This window comes from Pelecanus crispus, chromosome 2, assembly GCF_030463565.1.
Source record: "Pelecanus crispus isolate bPelCri1 chromosome 2, bPelCri1.pri, whole genome shotgun sequence".
In the NCBI taxonomy this organism is placed as follows: Eukaryota; Metazoa; Chordata; class Aves; order Pelecaniformes; family Pelecanidae; genus Pelecanus; species Pelecanus crispus.
Genome location: NC_134644.1, coordinates 70,025,041 through 70,046,342, shown reverse-complemented (window position 1 = coordinate 70,046,342; position 21,302 = coordinate 70,025,041). Strand labels below are relative to the sequence as shown.

The 21,302-nt window shown below is 46.0% G+C and overlaps 1 protein-coding gene across 1 annotated transcript in view; it reads left to right on the top strand.

Annotated features, from left to right (window-relative positions):
* Positions 1-14,191, top strand: part of SLC66A2 (solute carrier family 66 member 2) — a 65,091-nt gene extending 50,900 nt beyond the window's left edge. Inside the window, exon 5 of the mRNA XM_075705911.1 lies at positions 13,984-14,191. Coding sequence (XP_075562026.1) covers positions 13,984-14,191 — 208 coding nt within the window. The remainder of the gene's footprint in view (positions 1-13,983) is intronic.
* The last annotated feature ends 7,111 nt before the right edge of the window (positions 14,192-21,302 follow it).

Sequence of the window (21,302 nt, the reverse complement as noted above, 5' to 3'; positions counted from 1 at the left end):
GAAACTAACTGGAAAAGAACTTAAAAAGTGCTAAAAAGAAGGAAGGTTAAAAGAGGATGATGTAGGCAATGGCAGTGTGATTTTTGGGGTTTTTTTTCCTAGCTCCTGTTTCTCACTGACAGAAATTGCATGGATGAGAGCAAAATCAAAGAAATAGGAGTAGGGATAATGGATGCCTACATGAGAGATTTCCTTTTCTGAGTATGCCATATACATAAAGCAGACACTGGCCAGTACAATGGTGACCTGAGTTAGTAGTGCATTGTGTCTGGTCCGGGACTAACACCAAGGAAGCTGCTGAAGAGAGGGAACTGTTTCTCTCAGACTTTGGAATTGTAGCCTCCAGATGCTGATAAAAAAGTGTCTACTCTTATTCTTAAAATAGTAGCTGCTTTATATATTAAACAGTCAAAATAGAGAAGGTGGCAGAGGGGTACAGGAAATGGGGGCCATTTAGTTTTTTTTAAAAAAAAAAGCAGAACGGCTTTGTGGGTTCAAATCATCTGACCCAACTACAAAACAGTTTTTCATTACAGAAAGCATTGTATAGGCAATCATAAGGAACTAAGTTACAAAAGAGCATTTTTCAAGAGAATAATTAGGAACTAAAAGGTAAATCTGGGACCCTGGCAAATGGAGAAATCAAGGTCTTAAGTGTGAGCCAGAATTACATTGGGTAAATGCAAAATTATTAGCACTACTTAAAAGTGGTTTGTATGTAATATTGTACAGGCAATTCCTTAGTTTCACTGCCTTTCCTGTTGCACCAAATTAATCAAAACTGTCAGTGGGCTTTGGGCTTAAAAATTGCCTATTTTAAACTATTCTTATAATTTACTGTAGTCCTGTGATTGTATTAATTTGTCTTTCTAAATGCTCTTTCTTTCTACTCCGATCTTTAGTTTTCTCCGTGGGTCTGCAAAAATCGTTGTCATTGCTTCTGAGGCCTCAGCCAGCATTCATACAATTTTCTGGCAAAGTTTTACTTGTTTCATTGTTTTGCTTTGGTGACATTTCTTCTTTTACTACTGTGGCACTGATCAGCTGGTTACTGTTGTCCTTTATGGTGGCCTTAATATAAAATAGTCTGGGGTTTCTCATTTTTGAACTTTGCATGCACATCCAGGTTTGCAGGAGTTTGGGGATTAGTCAGTAAACAATTTTCATGACTGGATGGACCAGGTTTTGGTACAGCTGTAAGGCTTGCCACTTACAGCTTCTCTTTTCTCTTCCCCTTTTCATTTGTGGTTCTAATGGATACCAGGAACATCAGATTCCCTTCCTGAATCTGGCTGTTTTGAAGTTAGGAGGCTGAAGAAAGCGGCCTCTAGTCCTCAGAAGATTTCTAGTTTCTTCTCTTTGAAGTGTCACTACATCAGGAAAGTAAACAGGCTTGGTCTCTTTCTTGTGCATTCAGAATGAGGGCAGAGTCCTGTCAGCATGTGAACAGATAGATTGAAATCATTTTGCTCTGATCCCAGGAAGCAAATAGATTCTCTCCTCTTCTCCACACCCTCTTTACAGTTACAGCAGACCTGTGATCTCTCTGCCTTCTTTCCCATGTTCTTTCCCTTCCCTGTTCGGTGCTCCAGCTTCAAGGACCTGCACTTTCTGTTTGACTCTCTGTGGACATGTGGGCTGCGGGTTGCTCTGCTGGGGTCAGCACCCCATTCACTTCTGTGCTTGCCTGCTGTGTCTCCCCAGAGCTGTTCTCTCAAGGCCTCCAGCAGCACAATATGAGGCTCCAAAGACAGTTCTTTGTGCCCTGTGCACTCAACACATCTGAGAATTTCAGGAACTGAAGGAAGAGGCAGGTGGAAAAACCCAGGAGGAAGTGGGAGACCTTCCTTCCGTCACCCTCCCAGCACTTCTGACAGTGTGAGCAGCAATATCCACTTCCCTTAAGCATTGTCCAGATTGTAGCACAGTGTGGACTGCTAAAGCTCTTGCACATACCGAACCTCTTTCTCATTTCTCTTCCCCTGGCACTTCATCCTATCAGTTAAAAAAGTAAATTCAAAGCAAATGACTTCAAACCAAAAGCATTCATCTTTTACAAATAGTTCAAGGCTTCTTTCCAGTAATAGGAATGAAGCACTGTGGGCATGACTAATGAGTGCTCTCTTCAGCTGGTGCTTTTCTCTGTGCCCTGAAAATTTGAAATACAAGAGAAAATTTATTGTACTTCTGTTACAAAAACATTCTGTTAGGTTTGGGCACTCCATTTTCTGCTGGCAAGGTATTTTACATAGTTAGGGTCAGGTCTTGCCAAGTCACAAAAGGTCAGAGTTGAGCTTATCATGAAGGTACCTGAGAGATGCAAGTTTTCTAGAAATGCCTTTTTTCTCTGTTACCTAACAAATTTGGGAACAGAAGTGCCTCGATTCTTGAAATTCCAGCACCTGTATTGTTTTGCCAGAGTTCACCGCAGCCAGTTGTGTAAGTGGGATAAATTATCTACACGTGGTTGCAGAATTGTCTCCCTCAGTGCAGTAGGACTGAGTGGGATTAGAAATATGGAGTGGAAGTAAAATAAGATTTGGGTTTGGAGACATGTAGATTGAGATGCAAGTATACAAGTATCTGTAATGGTAATACTGACTGTGATGAAGATCTGTAGAGTAAGCAGAGTGGTGAGTAATTTAAGTGGTTAATAGATGAGCAAGAAAAAGAGGTTGGTGGAACTTAGGCTCCAGCCTAAGTGACTTTGCAGGGTGGTCTAGAAAGGTGAGAGATTTTCTGTTACAAGTTGACCTGCAATGGTGCATTTGGTCCCCTGCTCCTCAGACACAGAGGGAAAAGCAAACAGAAGAGGAGTGGGAAGTGTAGTGACTGACACGTTGGATGATCTGCCCGAAAACTGAGACAGGGGAGGAAGTGCTTGTAGCATTCTTGAGTGGGATGTAGAAAGAAACAAGACTTGGTGTCAGAAAAAGCTGTTTCAACAAGGCTCAAAGGCAGGGTTTTAATTTGTTCCAGGGGGGATGGCTGGGAATGATATATGTCCACATAAGGGAATGGAATTATATGCCAAGCAAGATGTCCTGGCATTGTCAGGTGAGCTTTCGGGGTAGTGGTGGAAGCCCTGTCCCTTCAGATACTAAATCTTGTATTAGAGAATATCCTAAACCAGTATTCATAGTGTGCAAAGGGTCAGATGGCAAGAGTTTGGGCATGAAGATAGGCTAGGGGATGTCTGTACATTTTGAACTGCAGAGATCCTACTTGGGCTGAAATTTTAAAATTCGTGTCATGCTACTATGTGTAGGATGTGATTGTGACACTTTTATTTCCTCCCTACAACATTCAGTTCTGTTCACAGCAGGGCTTTAAAGCACCACTCTGCAACCACTGTGGGTCAGTGGTAATGCTGCACATGGGAAGTGGCTCAGAAAGCGTTGGTTTGTGGTTGGCACCTTCTGACAAAGCACAGCCTTCCTGCTGGGCTTTGCTCTTGAGAAGCAGCACACAGGTGTCTGGTGCATCACTGTCGCCATGAACTTCACTTCTGTACCTCTGTGTGCACATGTGCATGTGGAAGGAAAGGGGAAAACCTGGTATTCCATATGAAGACTTAGGTGCTGACATACCTTCATACAGAACTTGCAAGGGGTTATTTCCTTATAATGGTAGAGCGTTTTTGAGAAGAATGTGAGCTTTGTTTCTTGCAGAAATCTTACTCTATTTCCAGGCAGTAAGCTGACTGGAAGGTAGGACTTTGTCCCCGAGTGATCACTCTTATTTTACACACTAGTGTGTTTGGGGTTTTCATTTCACGAGTGTTTTCTTAGAATGTGAGAAGCATTTTACTAGCTGAAGGATGTGATTAATTCATGAAAAGTAATGACTATAATATTGGATTTACAGTCAGGGGCACTGGCTTTGGAGGCAGCCACTGAGCGCTAGTCATCTAGGACAAGGTAAGCACCAGAGCGAGGACTGTTATCTTGTGTACGTTGACCGAAGGGGTAATTGCAGTTATTGGATTGGAATACTAAAAGCATGCTCAGGCTATGTACCATATGAAGATGAAGTGAAAAATGTGCTCAAATTACCTCAAGTTAAATGGGATGAAGAGTCTGATGATTTTTTTGTTGTCTAGGGCAGGAAGAAAGGAAGATTTAAAAGCGTTATGATTTGAGCCTTAGGATACACAGCTGTGCTGAAGCAAAGCTCTATTCCCTCCTGTCTTTTTATTACCTTTCAAACTGAATGTGTCCCAGGTTATTTAGAACTAGAGAAGGAAATACAATGAATGGTGTTACACAGGGACATTATTTTGCCATCTCTTAGCACTGGCCCTTGTGGGGTGTAGCAGCGGTGTCCCTCCTGGCAGTGGGCAGGCTGCAGCAGCCAGGGTGTGGGGGGCCAATTCGCCCTGCAGGGAGGCGATCCCGGGGAAGGAGTGAGTGCTGCTTCCTGGGATTTACTGCTAGCCGTCTGCATGGCAGCAGGGGTATGGGGATGGCTCTTTCACCTTTCGCCTTTCAGTGGGTGGTGTGGGGCCCCGGGGGTGGCAAGATGACTGGTTCGGCTAGCGGTGCCGAGCGGCTGGAGAGTAGATGGGCAGCATGAGAACATCTAGAGCAGCATTAGCCAGCAGCTATGCCTACAGCTCCATTGACTGTAATGCCTTGAGCAGGAGGTGAGAGACAGGGGAAGGGGGACAGATACTCAAGAACAACTTCACAAGTGAGATGCTGAAATGTGGTAAGTTAGGTGTGCTCTGCACCATTTACATTAAGCTGACGCTACTGTGTGCATTGCAGCTGACTGCGTTACTGCAAGCAGTACAGGCTGTGATTTGCTGCCCCGGCACCTGAGGAAAGCTGCTCCCTGTCATGGCAGCAGGTCTGGAAGCTTCCAAATCCGCCAACAGCAGAAGCAGAGCCCATCTCATATGTGTTTGTACCACAGGTCCGAGCAGACCTGAGCTTTGCAGTCTGGCCAGCATCCATTTGTGTCTCCCAGCAGGAAGGGCACTGGTGTGAATTCTGGTTCAAGTCTTTCCTCTGATCCACAGAAGAGATTGCTTTTCACACCTGCTGCACAGACTTAGGGTGTCTGAGGCTGTTTGAACCTGCTGCCTTTCTTTCTGCAGCACAAGTTATAGAGTACTAGAAATATTTTGTACTTGTTGAGGGTTACCAGTTTCTGGACCCGTACAGACTAAACTTCAGGCATAGCTGCCTGAAATAGCCAGAAGCCATACCAGAGTGATCCTGGACTATCCACCAGCCCCAGCCCCGTGTTGCATGTCTCCTCTAGTTTCCCCTTGACTCTCCTTTGACAGACGTGTTCTAACAAGTACTGGCTTTTGGGTGGGTGTGCTAAGTGGGGTCAAAATCACTGACACCCTGCCACTCTTGGGAGTTTAGAAAACAGATGTTCATGAGGAAAAATAATTGACAAATACCTGTTTACCCTATTTTTCCATAAAACTTTGTTGTTTATTTGTGAGTCTGCATAAAATGCATATATTAAAAAAGAAGCCACCAACAATCATTCACTTTAGACTGCGCCTTTCTGGGTTTGTTTCCCTGACGGCATTCCAGAGTGAAATTCTCCATTTCATCTTTCCTCAGTGACGTGTACGGTCCTTAAAAATCACAGGAGCTTTCAGATAGTTTGCTCCTGTGTTGCAGCCCTCTGTAGTATCCATTGCTCATGGATGTGGCTTTAACTCAACTGCTTTAGCTCTGTTCCAGAGATACAAAATAAAGGCTGGATCTCTCTTGCTGCATGCTCCTCTTAACTCCTGCTAGCGTTGTGAGGCTGGACAAATGGTTCCCTCTGGAGATGGTCAGTGCTGCTCCAGCCTCAGAGGAATTGCTGAGAAGTGAGGTAAGGCGCTCTCGCCGAGGCAGAGCACGTAGGACTGGTGAACAGTTTCATGCTTGGATTCCCAGCTGGCTGTGCAGTATTTAAAAACAAGATCTGTGCTTGCTCACACAGAAGGACCTGTCTTAGGGTATGCATGTTTAGTTTCCAGATTTTCAAACTTCAGACACTTTGGATATCTAATCCCAATGTTTTCTTCTTCTTTTTTTTTTTTTTTTTTTCTTTTAATAATTTTTGGCAGGCTAAACGATTTGGTTAGCATCAGGAGAACTTTTTTGTTAAGCCATATGGCTTTTTGTTAGGAACAAATGCTCTATTTATTAATTTTTGTTTGTTTTATGCAGTGTTAAAAATACCATGGCATTCGGGTTTCATGTTTTCGGGTCTGTGTTTCACTGTTGAAGACAGGCCAGCCTCTGATTGAAGTGCAGTGTTACGGATGCTTGCTGTCTTCTCTAAGTAGACTATTTTGGAGCTGCAAATGGAAGCTGAAAGTTTTCCAAAGTCAGGATGTTATAACTGAATCTGCTTTCTCTTACAGACATTCCCATGCAAATGGCTTGTGGGAGGTAACAGCTTAAAAGGTTGCAGGAGACATACCTTCTGTACCCTCTTCCTCGCTTCCTAAAACCAAATGCAGTGTTCAAAATACTCATTGACAGGCTGTTTTGATGTGGACCTTGTTCCTGAAGGAAATACTAGCTTGTCAGCTCTTAAATGATTTTATTCTGCTTTTATATCCCCAGTCATTTAAAGAACTGTCACATGTTTTTAACATATATGAAAGTCAAGTGCTAATATATGAAGAAATGTTTGAAACTGTGGCAATCTAAAAAGTCAGATTTTCGAATCCAACATCACCTGTGTCTTGGTCTAGTACTTGGCCATGATGTGGGGAAGTTGTGGTCAGCTTCCACTGATTCTTGAACAAAAAGAGCCCAGGCTAATTCTCCTCTTTTGAGTTCCAGTTGCCTGGGATAGAAAGAAAAAAAAAAAAAACCCACCAACTTTCAAAGTAGATAAAGGTCAATAAATTATACTCATTTTTCTGTTATTGAAAATAACTTAGGATTTTTGAGTTCATTGACTGACTGAGCACAATTAGCACTAAGTTTGTGACTGTAGCAGGATGTAATTACATCAGGGCAACACGTACCTCCTGTTGCTATTTGTGCTGAAATGTCTGGTCAAACCACTGCAGAATTTCTCAACGGAAGTCACTGTCTAATGTCTGATTCTCTTTGTGTCTTCCAGCTTGCAGGGTATTTTTGGGTTTGTGTGTTAAGCTACAAACATGCAGAGTCATAACATTGATGTGAGAAAATCTACAGTGCAAACAGGAAGCGAGTACTGCCATGTCTTTCTTCTTGTGTAGGTTTTGTGCTAAGTACCAGCCCATGTTCTGCAGACTGCTGCTCTGCAGCTCTGTTAAGGTGCTACTGTTTGTAAGTTATTTTGATGGATGGTTGCAACTAGTCTTAAGTCAGACTGGTTTACCAGGGAGGGGGAAGAGGGGGCTTCACATCTCATATTTTTTTACAAGATCCTTTTTTTGGTAGTTTTTGCTCTTTCAGGTGAAGGAAGAAGAAAGGTGTAATGATCAAGAAGTGACTCATGTTGAGCAGAGTGTGCAAAGATTCCAATGGAAAATTGGAGGCTTGAGAGTCTCGCAGCCAGGTTTTGAGCAGAAGGAATGAAGATGCTGAAAAGCTTTGATTTGAGTAGCATTAGTCCTGGATAAGGGGGGTTGAGCCTAAATATCTGGCTAATCTCACTGTTCTGTAAATTACTCAGCCTCTAGTACTGTTCCTCAGAGAGAAGCAACAGAAAGTTGTGGTTTTTTTTTTTTTTTCTTTTGAATGCACTTTACAAGTTCTTTCTACATCTGAGTAATTTCAGGAGTATTCTGTAAAAATTATGGTTTGTTGACTGACTGCAGATACAGTGTACTAATAGGTGTTTTTTACCTCTAGTTGCTGTCACTTCAGAATTAATACATAATATGGAAGGAACCTGAATGAAGCAAGTTGTTCCTTGAGAAAAATGAATGCTGTTTTCCAGCATACCATTTATTTATTTAGCAAATGAAGATTAGTACAGTGTCTTTATGAAATCTACTATCAGTGGTAGAGAACAGCAGCGCTGTAGGGCATTTTTATATTACCATATAAAAAAATAGCATTTAGCAACCCACCCCTAGTCTAGTGTCTGCTCAGAAGTGATGGTGTCCTTCTGAGAATTAATTCCAACAGCAGAATGAATAAGTGCTCTTTCAGATTTTAAGAGCAGCTGAAAAATACCAGCTTTTGCTCTTTGTGGTCAATTGCAGTTTACACAGACTTGACACTGACTGTTACTACATTAGCAACTCCTTGTAATGAGCTCAACTGTAAAGAAGGCCCTTGCTTTTAGGTGGTTTGTTGTCATTGGATACTGCAGTACTGATTCACATTACTGGGAAGTGCTATTTTTACTGCAAGTCTGCTTCAGCCTCTGGCAATACCAGCTATTTCAGCGCAGTTTCTGCCTCCTGCCCCTCCAGTTGGCATCTCTGTTGTCGCACATCCAAATGCTGCCATTTGTTTATTTTTGCCTCCCCAAATTGCTCTGTGGCACTGCTCACCCCTAACCTGCTCACTCATCTGTGCTAAGAGCAGTTGTGCTGTCCTACTAGACTGTAGACTCCATATCAACAAGGTGAGCATCTCCTGCCTTCCATGTCTCCCCAGCTTAGCTTTGGGCTATTTCATGAGAGGTATCAGTTTACTCCTAAATCCTGCTTCGCTGTGTAGCCAGTGCTGTGCAGAACAGCTTCACTCACGTGGCTTTGCAGATATCAGGAAGATAGAGTGTGAAGTTGGTCTTTGTGACGTAGGCTGGGAAATTTTTGCTGCATGCAGCCTCCTTTTGCTGTGCTGTCCAGTCTCAGGCAGTGTTGATAGTGGGCCCTGACTGCCTCTTGCAGCAAAGCCCCATCTGCGTTAACAGTGCAGCATTTTCTCTTGCACCATGAAGCCAAGAGCCAGACGCATGCCAACAGGCTGCAGTCTGCCAGCCAGTGGCCCCTGGCACATGGCATTGCAAAGGAGCAGAGCCACACAGAAGGCTTGTTCACCACCACTGGCAGCCTGCATTAGAGCTGCTGCTGCTGAGTCATGTGGCTCTCTGGGAGACTCACGCTGTTGCTGTGATCCCACAGATTTTCTGTCATGTGGCATGCAGAGTCCTGCATGGAAAGAAAGCTGAGACTAGAGGGTTGCCCCCTTTGGTGTATTGGTAGCTTGTTAAAATTCAGCCTCACATGTCTTACAGGAAGGGACTGGAGCTTCATTCAGCAAATGGAGGTTACAGCAGAGTAGTGGAATAAGGGCTCAGGTGTGCTCTCCCCTTTTTCCTCTTCCTTCCCCATAACAAACTGAAAACATAATTTCTTTTGGGCAGTAAAACCCTCCCTTTCTGCACAGACACTGCTCTTTTCTCCTCCGGGGCAGGTAAGAAGCAGCTATCTGCCCAAGATAGGTTGGTTTCTTTCTTTTCTACCCCAAAAGTAAGAATAAATACAAGAATTACCTCTCTTCCGCAAGTGAGTGGGTAAAGTTGAGAAGCTGCCGACAAATCTGTTTTTTCTATCCTCTGTGACATCCTAAGTGACGCGATAGCTGGAGGTGAGAGCAGTGATGGTGTATCCATGCGATCAGTCACAGAGTCATGCATGCACCATTGCATTATTGTGAATTGCATCCGCGTATGCAGCAAGGACAAGGCAATTGTACAGCCCAAATAAGGGGGGAGGACCATTACTATTGTACCCGAGTGTCTGGAAATTAGGACACATGGCAGAAGCCATGTTGATGATATAAACTTCATTCAGCCCCTCTCCCAGCCTCCTGTGATGGGCCTGTGATGTGGTAGTCGGGGCAGGGGCTGCTCTGTTCCCCTCGAGATGCCATGCAGGCCCTCAATGGGTTTCTCACCAATCTGAAACTTTCAGGCTGTGTGCGCAAACAGGTGCTGGTTGAGATGGGGGAGAGCCAACAGCAGTTGTAACTTTTCCCCTCCCTAGGGCGGGCACTGGAGGAATGAGACGCGTACTTAATTGGCGAGGGCGCTGGGGGCATTCAGGGATGCTTGCAGACATTACAATGATGAGGTGGGGGTCCTGAGCCAGCGCACACCTCTTCTGCTCATTCCCTAGCTTCACCCTTGTGGTGGGTTGACCTTGGCTAGATCCCAAGTGCCCACCAAGCCACTCTATCACTCCCCCTCCTGAACTGGACAGGGGGAGAGAAAAAATAAAACAAAAGGCTTGTGGGTCAAGATAAGGACAGGGAGATCACTCACCAATTACTGTTATGAGCAGAACAGACTCAACTTGGGGAAATTAATTTAGTTTATTGCCAATCAAAATCAGAGTAGGATAATGAGAAATAAAACCAAATCTTAAAACACCTTCCCCCCACCCCTCCCTTCTTTGCAGGCTCAACTTCACTCCCAATTTCTCTACCTCCTTCCCCCGAGGGGCACAAGGGGACAGGGAATGGCGGTTGCAGTCAGTTCATCACATGTTGTCTCTGCTGCTCCTTCGTCCTCATGCTCTTCCCCTGCTCCAGCGTGGGGTCCCTCCCATGGGAGACAGTCCTCCATGAACTTCTCCAACGTGGGTCCTTCCCACAGGCTGCAATTCTTCATGAACTGCTCCAATGTGGGTCCCCCACAGGGTCACAAGCCCTGCCAGCAAACCTGCTCCAGCGTGGGCTCCTCTCTCCACGGGTTCACAGGTCCTGCGAGGAGCCTGCTCCAGCGTGGGCTTCCCACAGGGTCACAGCCTCCTTCGGGCACATCCCCCTGCTCCGGCGTGGGGTCCTCCCCAGGCTGCAGGTGGATATCTGCTCCACCGTGGACCTCCATGGGCTGTAGGGGCACAGCCTGCCTCACCATGGTCTTCACCACAGGCTGCAGGGGATACTCTGCTCCGGTGCCTGGAGCACCTCCTGCCCCTCCTTCTTCACTGACCTTGGTGTCTGCAGAGTTGTTTCTCTCACATATTCTTACTCCTCTCTCCCAGCTGCTGCTGTTGCGCAGCAGTTTTTTCCTCCTTCTTAAATATGTTATCACAGAGGCGCTACCACCGTTGCTGATGGGCTCAGCCTTGGCCACCGGCGGGTCCGTGTTGGAGGCGGCTGGCATTGGCTTTATCGGACATAGGGGAAGCTTCTAGCAGCTTCTCAGAATCCATCCCTGTAGCCCACGCGCTACTAAAACCTTGCCAGGCAAGCCCAATGCAACCCTGAACGCCCTTCTCCCAGGCCATACTCCTCCATCTGTCCACCCCAAATTCAGGTTGTTTCCAAGGGCTTGTGTCCCAAGTTTCCAGTTTTCTTCTGTTCCTGTCATTCCCTGTCCTCTCCAGCCTCTTTTTCCTACCCCTTTCTCATCTGACTGACCTCTCTGCTCCTCTGATGTCTCCGTGGCTTTCCTCTGGGGCTTTTCATTGCCTCTTCTCACTTATTGTATGATACTGTCCCCATTTCCCTGCCAAGCTGTTTTCGGTTACCTCATGCACCTTTAGGTCTGTGCTGGACATGCTCCTTTTGTCCAGCGCCAGCCTCTCCTCTGGAGAGCAGCCGGCACTCCCACAGTCACTGCTTTGCATTAACCCTGGGCTCTGAGAAGTTCGGTGCAGCTGCAGTACTAAGGTTTTGTGGAGCATCAAGTGTTTTGTATATTTTTATTTTGCATTTTTATAGTACCTTGGTGATTTGCAGGTTCTCTCTGCTGTTTTTTCCAAGCTACAAGACAGAGGAGGATGTATATTTTTTGATTCAGTGACAGACTGGTAGTGTTAGCTCTTTAAACTATCCATCACATTTTTTAAAATCATTTTTGCCAAGGACAAGCTGAGATTTTCCTGTGTAAAGAGCATTGTTATGTCCTAGTGAGAACCACAGGCATGATGCTGATTTCCTTGAGTGTCTGATGTACGAGCTGAAGAGCGGGGCTCTGCAACATGCAAAGGCTACTGGAGCATGCACCAAGTTACCCAGTCGGTATCGCAGGCTGTTGAGTTCACAGGTGGCTTCCTAGCAAAACCCAGAATTGCTTTGGCAAATGCAGCACAGCATGTGACACAGCTAGAGGTGTGCTTCTAGTGCTTGGCTCCTGCGGCACTGCTGAACTGCATGTGGCCGTAAGGTTTCCCCCAGTGATTATTCTTTCTTTGGGGGAGTAAACTCTTTTGTAGGCTGTACATCTTCTAACAGTGTGTATTTTCTCTTCCACATCTGCACTGCACCATGGGGTCACTTTTAAAACCCAGCTAACTTTTTCCATGGGGAATGTGTGACAAATATACTTAGCATGTTAAATTCCTATTCAGATATTTCATGGTGTCCCTGAATTGCATTTCTGTCAACAGTGAGCAGTTAGTTTGACCTGCCAGGTTTAGCGTGTGCTTTTAGTGAGGGTCCCCAGCCATGCCAGGACAGATTCACAGTTAAATTGTGATCAGTTGCCCAGCAAACACTGATAAACTGAAAATCAGAGGAGGAGGAATATTGGCTGCCTGCAACCAAGGTGCCAGTTTTATTACCCTCAGAGTTTATCACCTTCCTAACTAAAATCCCAAACAATTCCCACCACCACCTGGGTCTGTCTGTAAACGTCCCATATGTATGACGTAAGGAGACTCAGTGTGACTGGGAACATACACAAGGCAGGTGGTGCAGGCTGTTTGCACTGAGTGCAAATGACACTGTAGTTTCAGCAGTTGTTTTCCTTCTCTGATTATTTATTTACATTTTTACAATGACCTTGGGTGAGGAATGACTGCTCACTCAACCCCACGTCCTTGCTTGCACTTCCACACAGAATTCTTTTTGGGAGGTCCATACAGTTGTAAACCTGGTTTACGCTCTCAGTCACGTGACATGAGTTACAAAAAGGCTTGTGTTTCTGTAGTGCAATGGGGCAGTATAAACTGGATGCTCTTGGCCACCCTTCCTGTATGGGGAGAGAGCGGGCTGCATAATTTGGCTTGCAATCGGATTGTGTACTTGTGTCCAAAATACAAATTGTGCTAGCTCCCTGCCCGAATGTTTGAGAAATGAACATTAAGTCCTACCCCGCTGCATGGGCCTGACTGCATTTGATGAATTGGAGTCAGTGCTGGCAAAATGTAATTGCTTATAATCATGAGAAATCATGCGCAATGCTCATACTGTGAACTACAAAGCTTTTGTCCACTACCGCTTATCCAGCTGCTTAAAAAGCTTTCCTGTTGTTTCCTGCATGAAGCTTGGAAACAGCCTTCAGGATCTGGTTGTTCACATTTTTTTGAGGGCACTGAAAAAAATTTGGTCTGTTTGAAGAACTTGCTTCTGTTCCCCAGAGTTTCTCCTGACGTGGGGGAGTAGGAGCTGGACTCTAGGACAGGGGATGGCTCAGCAGTACAGCAAGATGAAAGCAAGGATGGCTATTAAAAGGAAGTCTGAGCATTGCTCTTGATCTGTGTCCTTGACAAAAATCCCTAGTGATGTTCCTCCTTCCAGTAACAGCTGCAGGCATGTCATTTCCCCTCTTTCTGTATTACTGGAGAATCTGTACTTCTGGTTTTTTGGTTTGGCATTTTCTGCAATAAGAAATGGTTTCTTGTGTCTATCAGAACAGATGCTAAAAAAGAGTGCATGCATGGGAGAGCAGTCTGTGTGTTACTTCACCTTGCATGAGCACAAAATTGCACACACCAGAAGTAACTGCTGGGGTGAATTGCCTTTGTTTTCTGTGCTTTGGTTTATGGTCAGTGCTGTCAGCATGTGGCACTCATGTTTACAGAGCACCGCTGAGTAAAATATCCTAGCTGGATATTTTTAAAATGTAGGATACCTTCATAGCCACAGGCATTTGGTGCTGTAATTGTGGAGATAAGAGTGCTGCAGTTTGTGGGGTAGAGAATTTGATCCTCCCTTCCAAGTACAGTGCTGCACATCTTGGCTAGGCATGCTCTCTGCCCTCATCAATGGGAGTCCCAACCCACTTGTTGAGTATAAACCCTCGCTGAAGTAGGTGGGATCCTCTGGCACGCAGGTCTCATCACAAGCCAAGTTCTTCTCACTGAATACTCTTCCCTTCTTTTCTGTCTTTTAGTGTCAAGATGGTGCTGATGTGGACCAGTGGGGACACGTTCAAGACTGTTTACTTCATCTTGAACCAGGCCCCTTTCCAGTTTTCCATCTGTGGACTCCTGCAGGTTTTTGTGGACATCGCTATCCTGTTGCAGGTTTACTTGTACAGTTACTACCCTCAGAAGTCTGTGTCGCACACTGCACACCCAGCCAGCACCAAGGCCCTGTGAGGCACTGAGCTGGACAGGTTGCACGTCAACAGCGCTGTGGAGTCAGCCATGGCAGCTCCTCTTCCGCTTGTAAATACTCCTGTGTTGCCGAGTTGAAAGCAGAAATGAGAACAAGGATTCAAAGTCTGGCTGCACTTCCAGCTTGGGAGGTTTTATTTTAAAAAAAGTTGCTCTCTCTGTTTTCAGACTTAGCTGTACAGAACTGTTTCTTGGTGGGGGGAGGGGCACTTTATTTTTGCATATGTACCTTTGAGCCTTATCAATTCACAAATGTTTGTATATTTAATCACAAGGGCTGGATGGTTTGTGTTTTTAATGCTATTTAAAAATGTTACACCACAGAAATTATAGGATATTTTGTCTGAAACTTTTACCTATTTATATAATATAAAGTCTGTATATTGGCAGGAAGTTTCTGGCATATGCTAGCATTCAGTATCTCCACGATGTAGGAAGAAGTATTGAAGAGCAAATGCAGGAGCTTTTTCTTTTCTTTTAAGAAGGGTGTCTGGTGAGCAGAGAAGGTGAGGGTGGGAGGCCCTGCAAAGAGGCGAGCAGCCAGAAATGAACCAGTCATACACAGTGTAAAGCATCAACGTGTTAAAGAGTGAATGGCAGGTGTTCACCCCCGCTGCGGGATCAGTGTGGCAGGCGGACACATCAAGGAGATGATGAAGGGGGTCTGAGTATGGACGATGCTGGAGCCATGTTTAGAGTAGGCACAGCCAGTCAAGCCGTCAGCCAAAAGGAGGAGCTAACAGGAGACTGCAGGTAACTTAGGTAGTTGTGCTTTGAAACGATGGGGTTTGGGAACAGCCCACCGGGCACTCAGGGGGCAGCACTGCTCCTGCAGCTGTGCACAGGACAGAGCTGGGCCATAGGATGTCTTTCACAAACCAAGGGGCCAGCAGACGCGTGCTGCCGGTATTGCCAGGCAAGTATTTCTAGATGGCGATTGAGCCACAAAGGTAGAAGCGACTTCACTTCCATTGCCTCAGAATAGGAAGTGAAAAAGTTTGAGACAGAGAAAAAGCCATACCCTATGGAGTAAGACTAGCATCCGACAGCTGGATTTTTTGAGGCTGAGATTCATGTTCATGTTGTTTAATGCCAAACAAGAACCAGTTTATGTTTTGGGGCGTTTCTTATATTGACCCAAGAAAGGAGTCCACGTTCTCCTTTTTCTGTTGCTTAAGATCTTCTAGGCTCTTAGAAGAATCAGCAGCCTGTACTTAGACAGAGGCACTGAGAAAGCTGAAAGAGCGGAGTTTATTTATAAATGTAGATGTTGTCTATAAGGGCTGTTTGCCAGCATAGGTCACCATGCCCTTTCTTGAGAACTGCACGTGTCTAGCAGCTGCAGGTGGTGTGGACCCACAGGGGGCCGTGACCAAGTCCCAGGGCTTCTGCCAGTTGCCGTCATGAAACCGCCCTGGTTGGTATGAGGCAGCCATAGCAAGATGCTTATTCCCAGGAACAGCTATGCCTGCGCTGCTTTCTTCTTCATGAGGCTCCCTCCCTGCTGCCGGGTGAATCCTATCTGACCACAGGCAAGGTGTCAGAGCTGGGACAGATTTTTGAGAATCACTTTTTCTCCAAGATTAGCCCAAGAGCGTATGTGTTCTTACGGATGGCAGCAAGTTTGAGGCTGAATAACTTCAATGTGTAAATCAGATACGTCCCCTACCCTGTTTTATTTGGGAACCTCATGATTTGAGTCTGGTGTCTTCATCAGTGGCAAACTGTCCTCTGGAGGGGAAGCGTCAGCAGTGGTTGTGTGATGCTCAGTTGGGAATGTCCATCGTAAGACAGGGAAGAGTGGGCTGTCCCTGTGCTGCTTTACAGACTTGTGCCCCTCTCGCTCCCCAGGTAGCCCCAGGCTGACATCAGGGCTCCCACTGCACGTGCCCTTTGGTTTTGGAGCTGACATGTTGGTGGTGGAGGGCTGAGGCCCAAACCTGCGGGCACAAGTTCTGCCCTGGGGCCAAGCTGTCCTGCCCTTAGGTGGGGGCACTGCTGGAGGTGGAAGGAAGGGCACTCTCGGGAAGTCCCTCCTGCCCTGACAGATCCAGTCGGATCTGTGTGAGTAAAGCAGAGCCGAGGAGAGCAGCTGTCTCCGAGGGCTGGGCACAGAATGCTTTGCCTGGGCACTGACTCCACGCTCTTTGTTTGATACCGTACTCTTTTAGGCCTGAAGTGACCTTACAAAGACAATGTACCCGGCATGGCAGACTATGAATGTTTTGTTCCTCTCTTTTCTCCAATGTTCTGGTTGTGTTACAGGAACATCTGGGCTTTTGTCTTTTTTTAATTGAAAACTTACTTAACAACTGGCTTCTCTGGTATGCTGCTTTAATGAGGATTGTATTTCTACTGTATGCAAACACTTTCTTGTGTGTTTTAATGGTCTGAAGTTTTTTTTTAATAACTTGTAATGATAAGATTTTTGTATATGGTGGTCTTTTTCTAATATTCTATGAAACGGGGATATAAGAAATAAATGGCTCTTTAGAAATATACTTCTGTATGTTATAGCTTCACCTGGGAGTGCACACTTTTGGCCACCTCTTTGGCTTTGAACTACAGGTATTACTGACAATAAAACAACTGTTGTTTTTTCCTGTTCGGATTCTTCCCTGGGCAGACTCTTGAGTCTGTCATCAGTACCAAAACCAGCAAGCTCTGCAGACCAGTCTCATTCACACCAGAGCTGCAAATGCTGGAAGAGAAGCCAGTGAAACCATAACTCAAGTCATCTTCTGTATGTGGCATTCAGCAAGGCAGGACTCTTGGCCAAGAACTCTTGAACTTCATCTTGCAAGATACTTTAGGGACAACATGTTACAGAACTTTGTTTTTGTCCTTTAATTGTCAGGAAGTATCTGTATCAATGATCACCTCAGAGAGTAAGAAATCAATTACTTTCATTCAATTCATCTCTTTGAATGTATGGCACGGAGTTTATTTTCTCTGTCAGCTGCAATGTTGGGTTTTTTTTAAATAAAAATTCCCTATTATATATAAATTGCAGTGTTGCTTTGTTTTGTTCAGATATAAGGTGTGTGCTTCTTAACTCTTACTATAACTCATCTTGTCTAGAGCATTGTCTGTAGGAATCATTAGCGTGCTTTTTCCTCCTGATGGGTGGGTAAGCACGAGGCATCAATTGTCCTGAGGTCACGATGCACAACAGGGATTCTGGATTTTTGTCCCCTGCTCTTCCGTACATCCTGGGGTAAACTTACCCTCATGACCACTTAACTCTTTTATGCTTGTGATGCTCACAGTAAAACCAAATTGCTAACATTATTATGCAGCTTTAAAAAAAAGAAAACCCTGTATCATGCAAGCTGCATAATGAGGTCAAAGGCGGGACACAGCTGAGGGACACGCTCTGCGCAGCCTCTGCACGGAAGATGAGGAAATGTGAGTGTCATCTCATGGCCAACTGCTGTGCCAAGAGGAGTCTTGACCTCCCTCCTTGTTGATTCAGGACGTGAAAACAAGCCAAGACAGGACCAGCCTTGTGGCCGATGTGTGGCTCCTGGGCCCTGCCAGGCTGCTGTTGAGGCTGTTTGGCTGCTCCAGCGTGGGGAGACGGTTTGCTGTTGCTGGGTGCAGTGGCTGCGGAAGCTGGAGAAGGGGAGTCAGTGAGGAGAGAGGGCTGGGGACACCGGAGAGAGGGTTGGGAAGGGCAGGAGGAGAGAGGTGGGAGAGACTGCGCTTGCTAAAATAAGGGGCTGAAGGGAGAGACTCCTGGAGGTGAGGAAATGAAGGAAAACCAAGACCTGGAAGGGCAAAGGTAGGTAAATCAGTGAAGTGGGGGTAAAGGAGGAGGGAAACGAGGGTGGGGAGTAAAACCTGCCTGTTCTGTTACAGTCTGCGGGCAGTGGAGACCACGAAGGGCAATGGCCCAAGTAGTTCCCACAACAGCTGAGCCTGCCCATTACTCACAGGGGTTCTACCATCTATCCCAAATAGTACTGGTGTTACTGGCTGCTGCTCTGGCATTCCCTGAGGGGAAGCTAATGGTGGGACTGGCCCTAAATGAAACAATGGGGAGCCCTTTCAGTAAACGGGGGCTCTCGCAGCCACCTCCGGACGCTGCAGCAGCCAGGGCAGCAGCAGGGCCCTTGTCCTGCTGGCTGGTGCAGCGCTGGCCCTGGCCTCGGGGCAAAGCTCTCGGCCATGCAGGGCCGGCACCGCTCTGCACTGCGGCTCCATAGAGATTTCATGGCTAGATGTTTGGGTGCATGTATCTACATATGTACTTAGATGCAATTAAAAACATTTTAAGAGAAAAGGCAAAGCTTAAATTCAGCACTGGGTAGTAAAGCAAAAGCTGGCCCACAGATCCTGTTTCTGAAATTCGGTTGTGATCCTTAGCTTAGGCTTGAGTGCCAATAAGGCTTCAAGAACCTGACTGACAGCTGTAGCTTTGTTTATGGCTTTCTGTAACAGAAAGAAGACATTAATATGTAAGTCAACAATATGCCAAGAAATAAACACACTGCCTGGATACCTGTGCCAACAGCAGTAAATATGAGACGTGGACTGGAACAAAATGTGAGGCGCACCCTGGATCTCGCTGTGAACAGCCTTGTAAAGCAGCCAGGTCTCAAGCAGATGTCAGCATCCAGAAATGCCCCGACAGCAAACACAGACTTAGGACTTCAGACCCCATCCTGCCCCTTCTGTGTCCCAGTTTACGTTGATTTGGCTCTTGTAGGTGCTGGATTAGCCATGCTGGGAGACCCAGGGGCTTTGCTCAGCCTCAGATGGGCCAGCAGAACCACACTGGATTTCTCTGCCCATCAGCCCCTCCATCCGCCTCTTTCCTCTTCTGCCCCAAGGCTTCGTACTCCTCTAAGGCTGTAGCTTGTAGGCACCAAGCCCCGTGAGAGCCAAGGATACTTTGCCCCTGTGAAGCATCTGCTGTGAGGCTGCCATAGACCATGCCTGTTCTGGCCTCATCAGGGTGAGACAGCAACCTCTGTCCGGCTTACTGCTGAGGGGATGATACCAGTGTCATGTTTTTCTTATGATTAGTGCTTTTTCTTAATTGAGGTTTCTGTGAGGTACCTGTGCACATGTGCTGTATGAGCAGGAGTTGTGTTTGACTTCGTGCCATTCCCTCTAACCCTGTCCCTTTACCAGTTACCGCATATGTAGATCTCAAACATAGCTACAGTTTTCAGATGATCATTGTTGCCAGCTGCCAGAATTTGTATGTCCAGGCCCATGCATGCTGCCACTGAGACGGCCATGTAGAAGAGGCAGCTTTGCTCATGTGCGTTGTGAGTCTCTGTCCCATAGGAGAGAGGAATTTTTTTTTTTGTTGGCGCAAAACCAATGTGCTACAATCATGAAGCACTAGACTGTGTTTCAAAGAAACAGGTATAACTACTGGCTGGCACCAGCATGCATGCAGACAGCAGTGTAGCATTTATTATAGTTAGAGATAAATGGCCTTAAATCATGTGTGCGCTGTGTCAAAGAAAAAAACACCAACAACCATACACAACAAAACCAACACTTCGCCAGTGGCTGATCAAAAGTAATAAGCATCACCCATAACAACAGCTACACTGGGTGAAACTCACTCTCCTCTGGGTCTCTTTTATATGTCTGGCAACGTGTGTACCACAGCTTTATACAGCTTCCAAAAATAATTTGTTTAAAAGGTTCCTGGTTTATATATTTCCTCATCTGTCATCTCAGTAGATAAAATGAAACTTTATTAAAAGCCAGCCCTTGACTAAAAGACATAATGAGTGGGTTTTGTCACTTTATTAAAACTCTGTGCGTGCTGGAATTAATTATGTGCCTTTTGAAAAACATAAAGAACTCACTATTGTAGTACAATAGCAACTTGATGGAGCACAGCAATAATATGGTGTGTGTCATCAGCCTGTTGTTCTACACAGCTGCTGAGCTGCAGTTAGCTGTCCTGGTGCTGTTGTTTTCATGCTGTGGGGTGAAAAGCAGCATTCATTCATGGTTATTTGCTAGCACTGCAAGCCTGAAACTCTTCATGCTGCATGGATGTCTACTCCAACATGGCTCTTCTAAGAATAAGCTAATGCTGCTGATCATTCGTGGGCCTCACTGCCTTGAGGAGATGTATTCTGCACCCTCCGTGCACACTTGCCATGATCACTGCATTCATGCCAGAGATGTAGCACTAAACAGCACCTAGTGTGCATGAACAGAAGTACTGTGAAAGTACTGGTGAATGTCGGGTCCCATCTGAAGACTGAGCACCCAAATGCCACCACAAAACGCACTGCTGCCCCTCGGCACCATGCCACACTTTGCCCCCACATGCTGCTCACTCTGCTGGTTTGCATTTAGCCGTCTGCAAAGCTGTATCCCTGATGCCAAACCTTAATAAGTCTTAATGCAAGAAATGGCTGCATCAGGATTAGAAAAATAATAAAATTAAAATCTCTCATGAGTCACAGCAACCCAGTGCTGGTATTGCTTTGCCAGGAGTCTGAGTCAGCCCAGGCACCATCCACCAGCCCTTGGCCCTCCTCGCCTGGCACAAGGAGCGGATGAGCTCCTGGCCGTGAACGATGGGCAGAGCCCTGGGGTGTGCGGTTGCATTCGGTTTGCTTGTAGTTCAATACAGCTGGGGGTTTGGAGACCCAGATGCAGCCTGTAGGGTGGGGGGCTCAGTTTTGCTGCCTCCGTCTCTTGCAGCACTCCCCAGTGAGCTGTGTGTGTAACACATCTGCTGCTCCAAGCTTCGTAACCCGGCGCAGTGAACCCTGCTGCGCTGCTCGGGGCTGTCTGGCTTGGCTATGGCTGCAAAGAGCAGTATCAGGGCTGCTCTGGGCCAGAGAGGGCCAGTGGCATGGGACCCTGGCTGGAGCACTGGCACGCATGGCTTCACATCAGCATGGTGAAACACTGCCTCCCCCCCGTACCCAAATCATCAGAGGCGAGCATTCAGCAACAAAGCTTCTAATTTTTATTAAAATAAAGTGTAACCTTTTATTTTCCCCTTGGTCCATTCCTACAAGGAATGGCTTAATATGGGAGTCTGCTAAGTAGGATTGGTGTTACAACATACGCTGAGGAAAAAAAAAAAAAAAACAAACCAAAC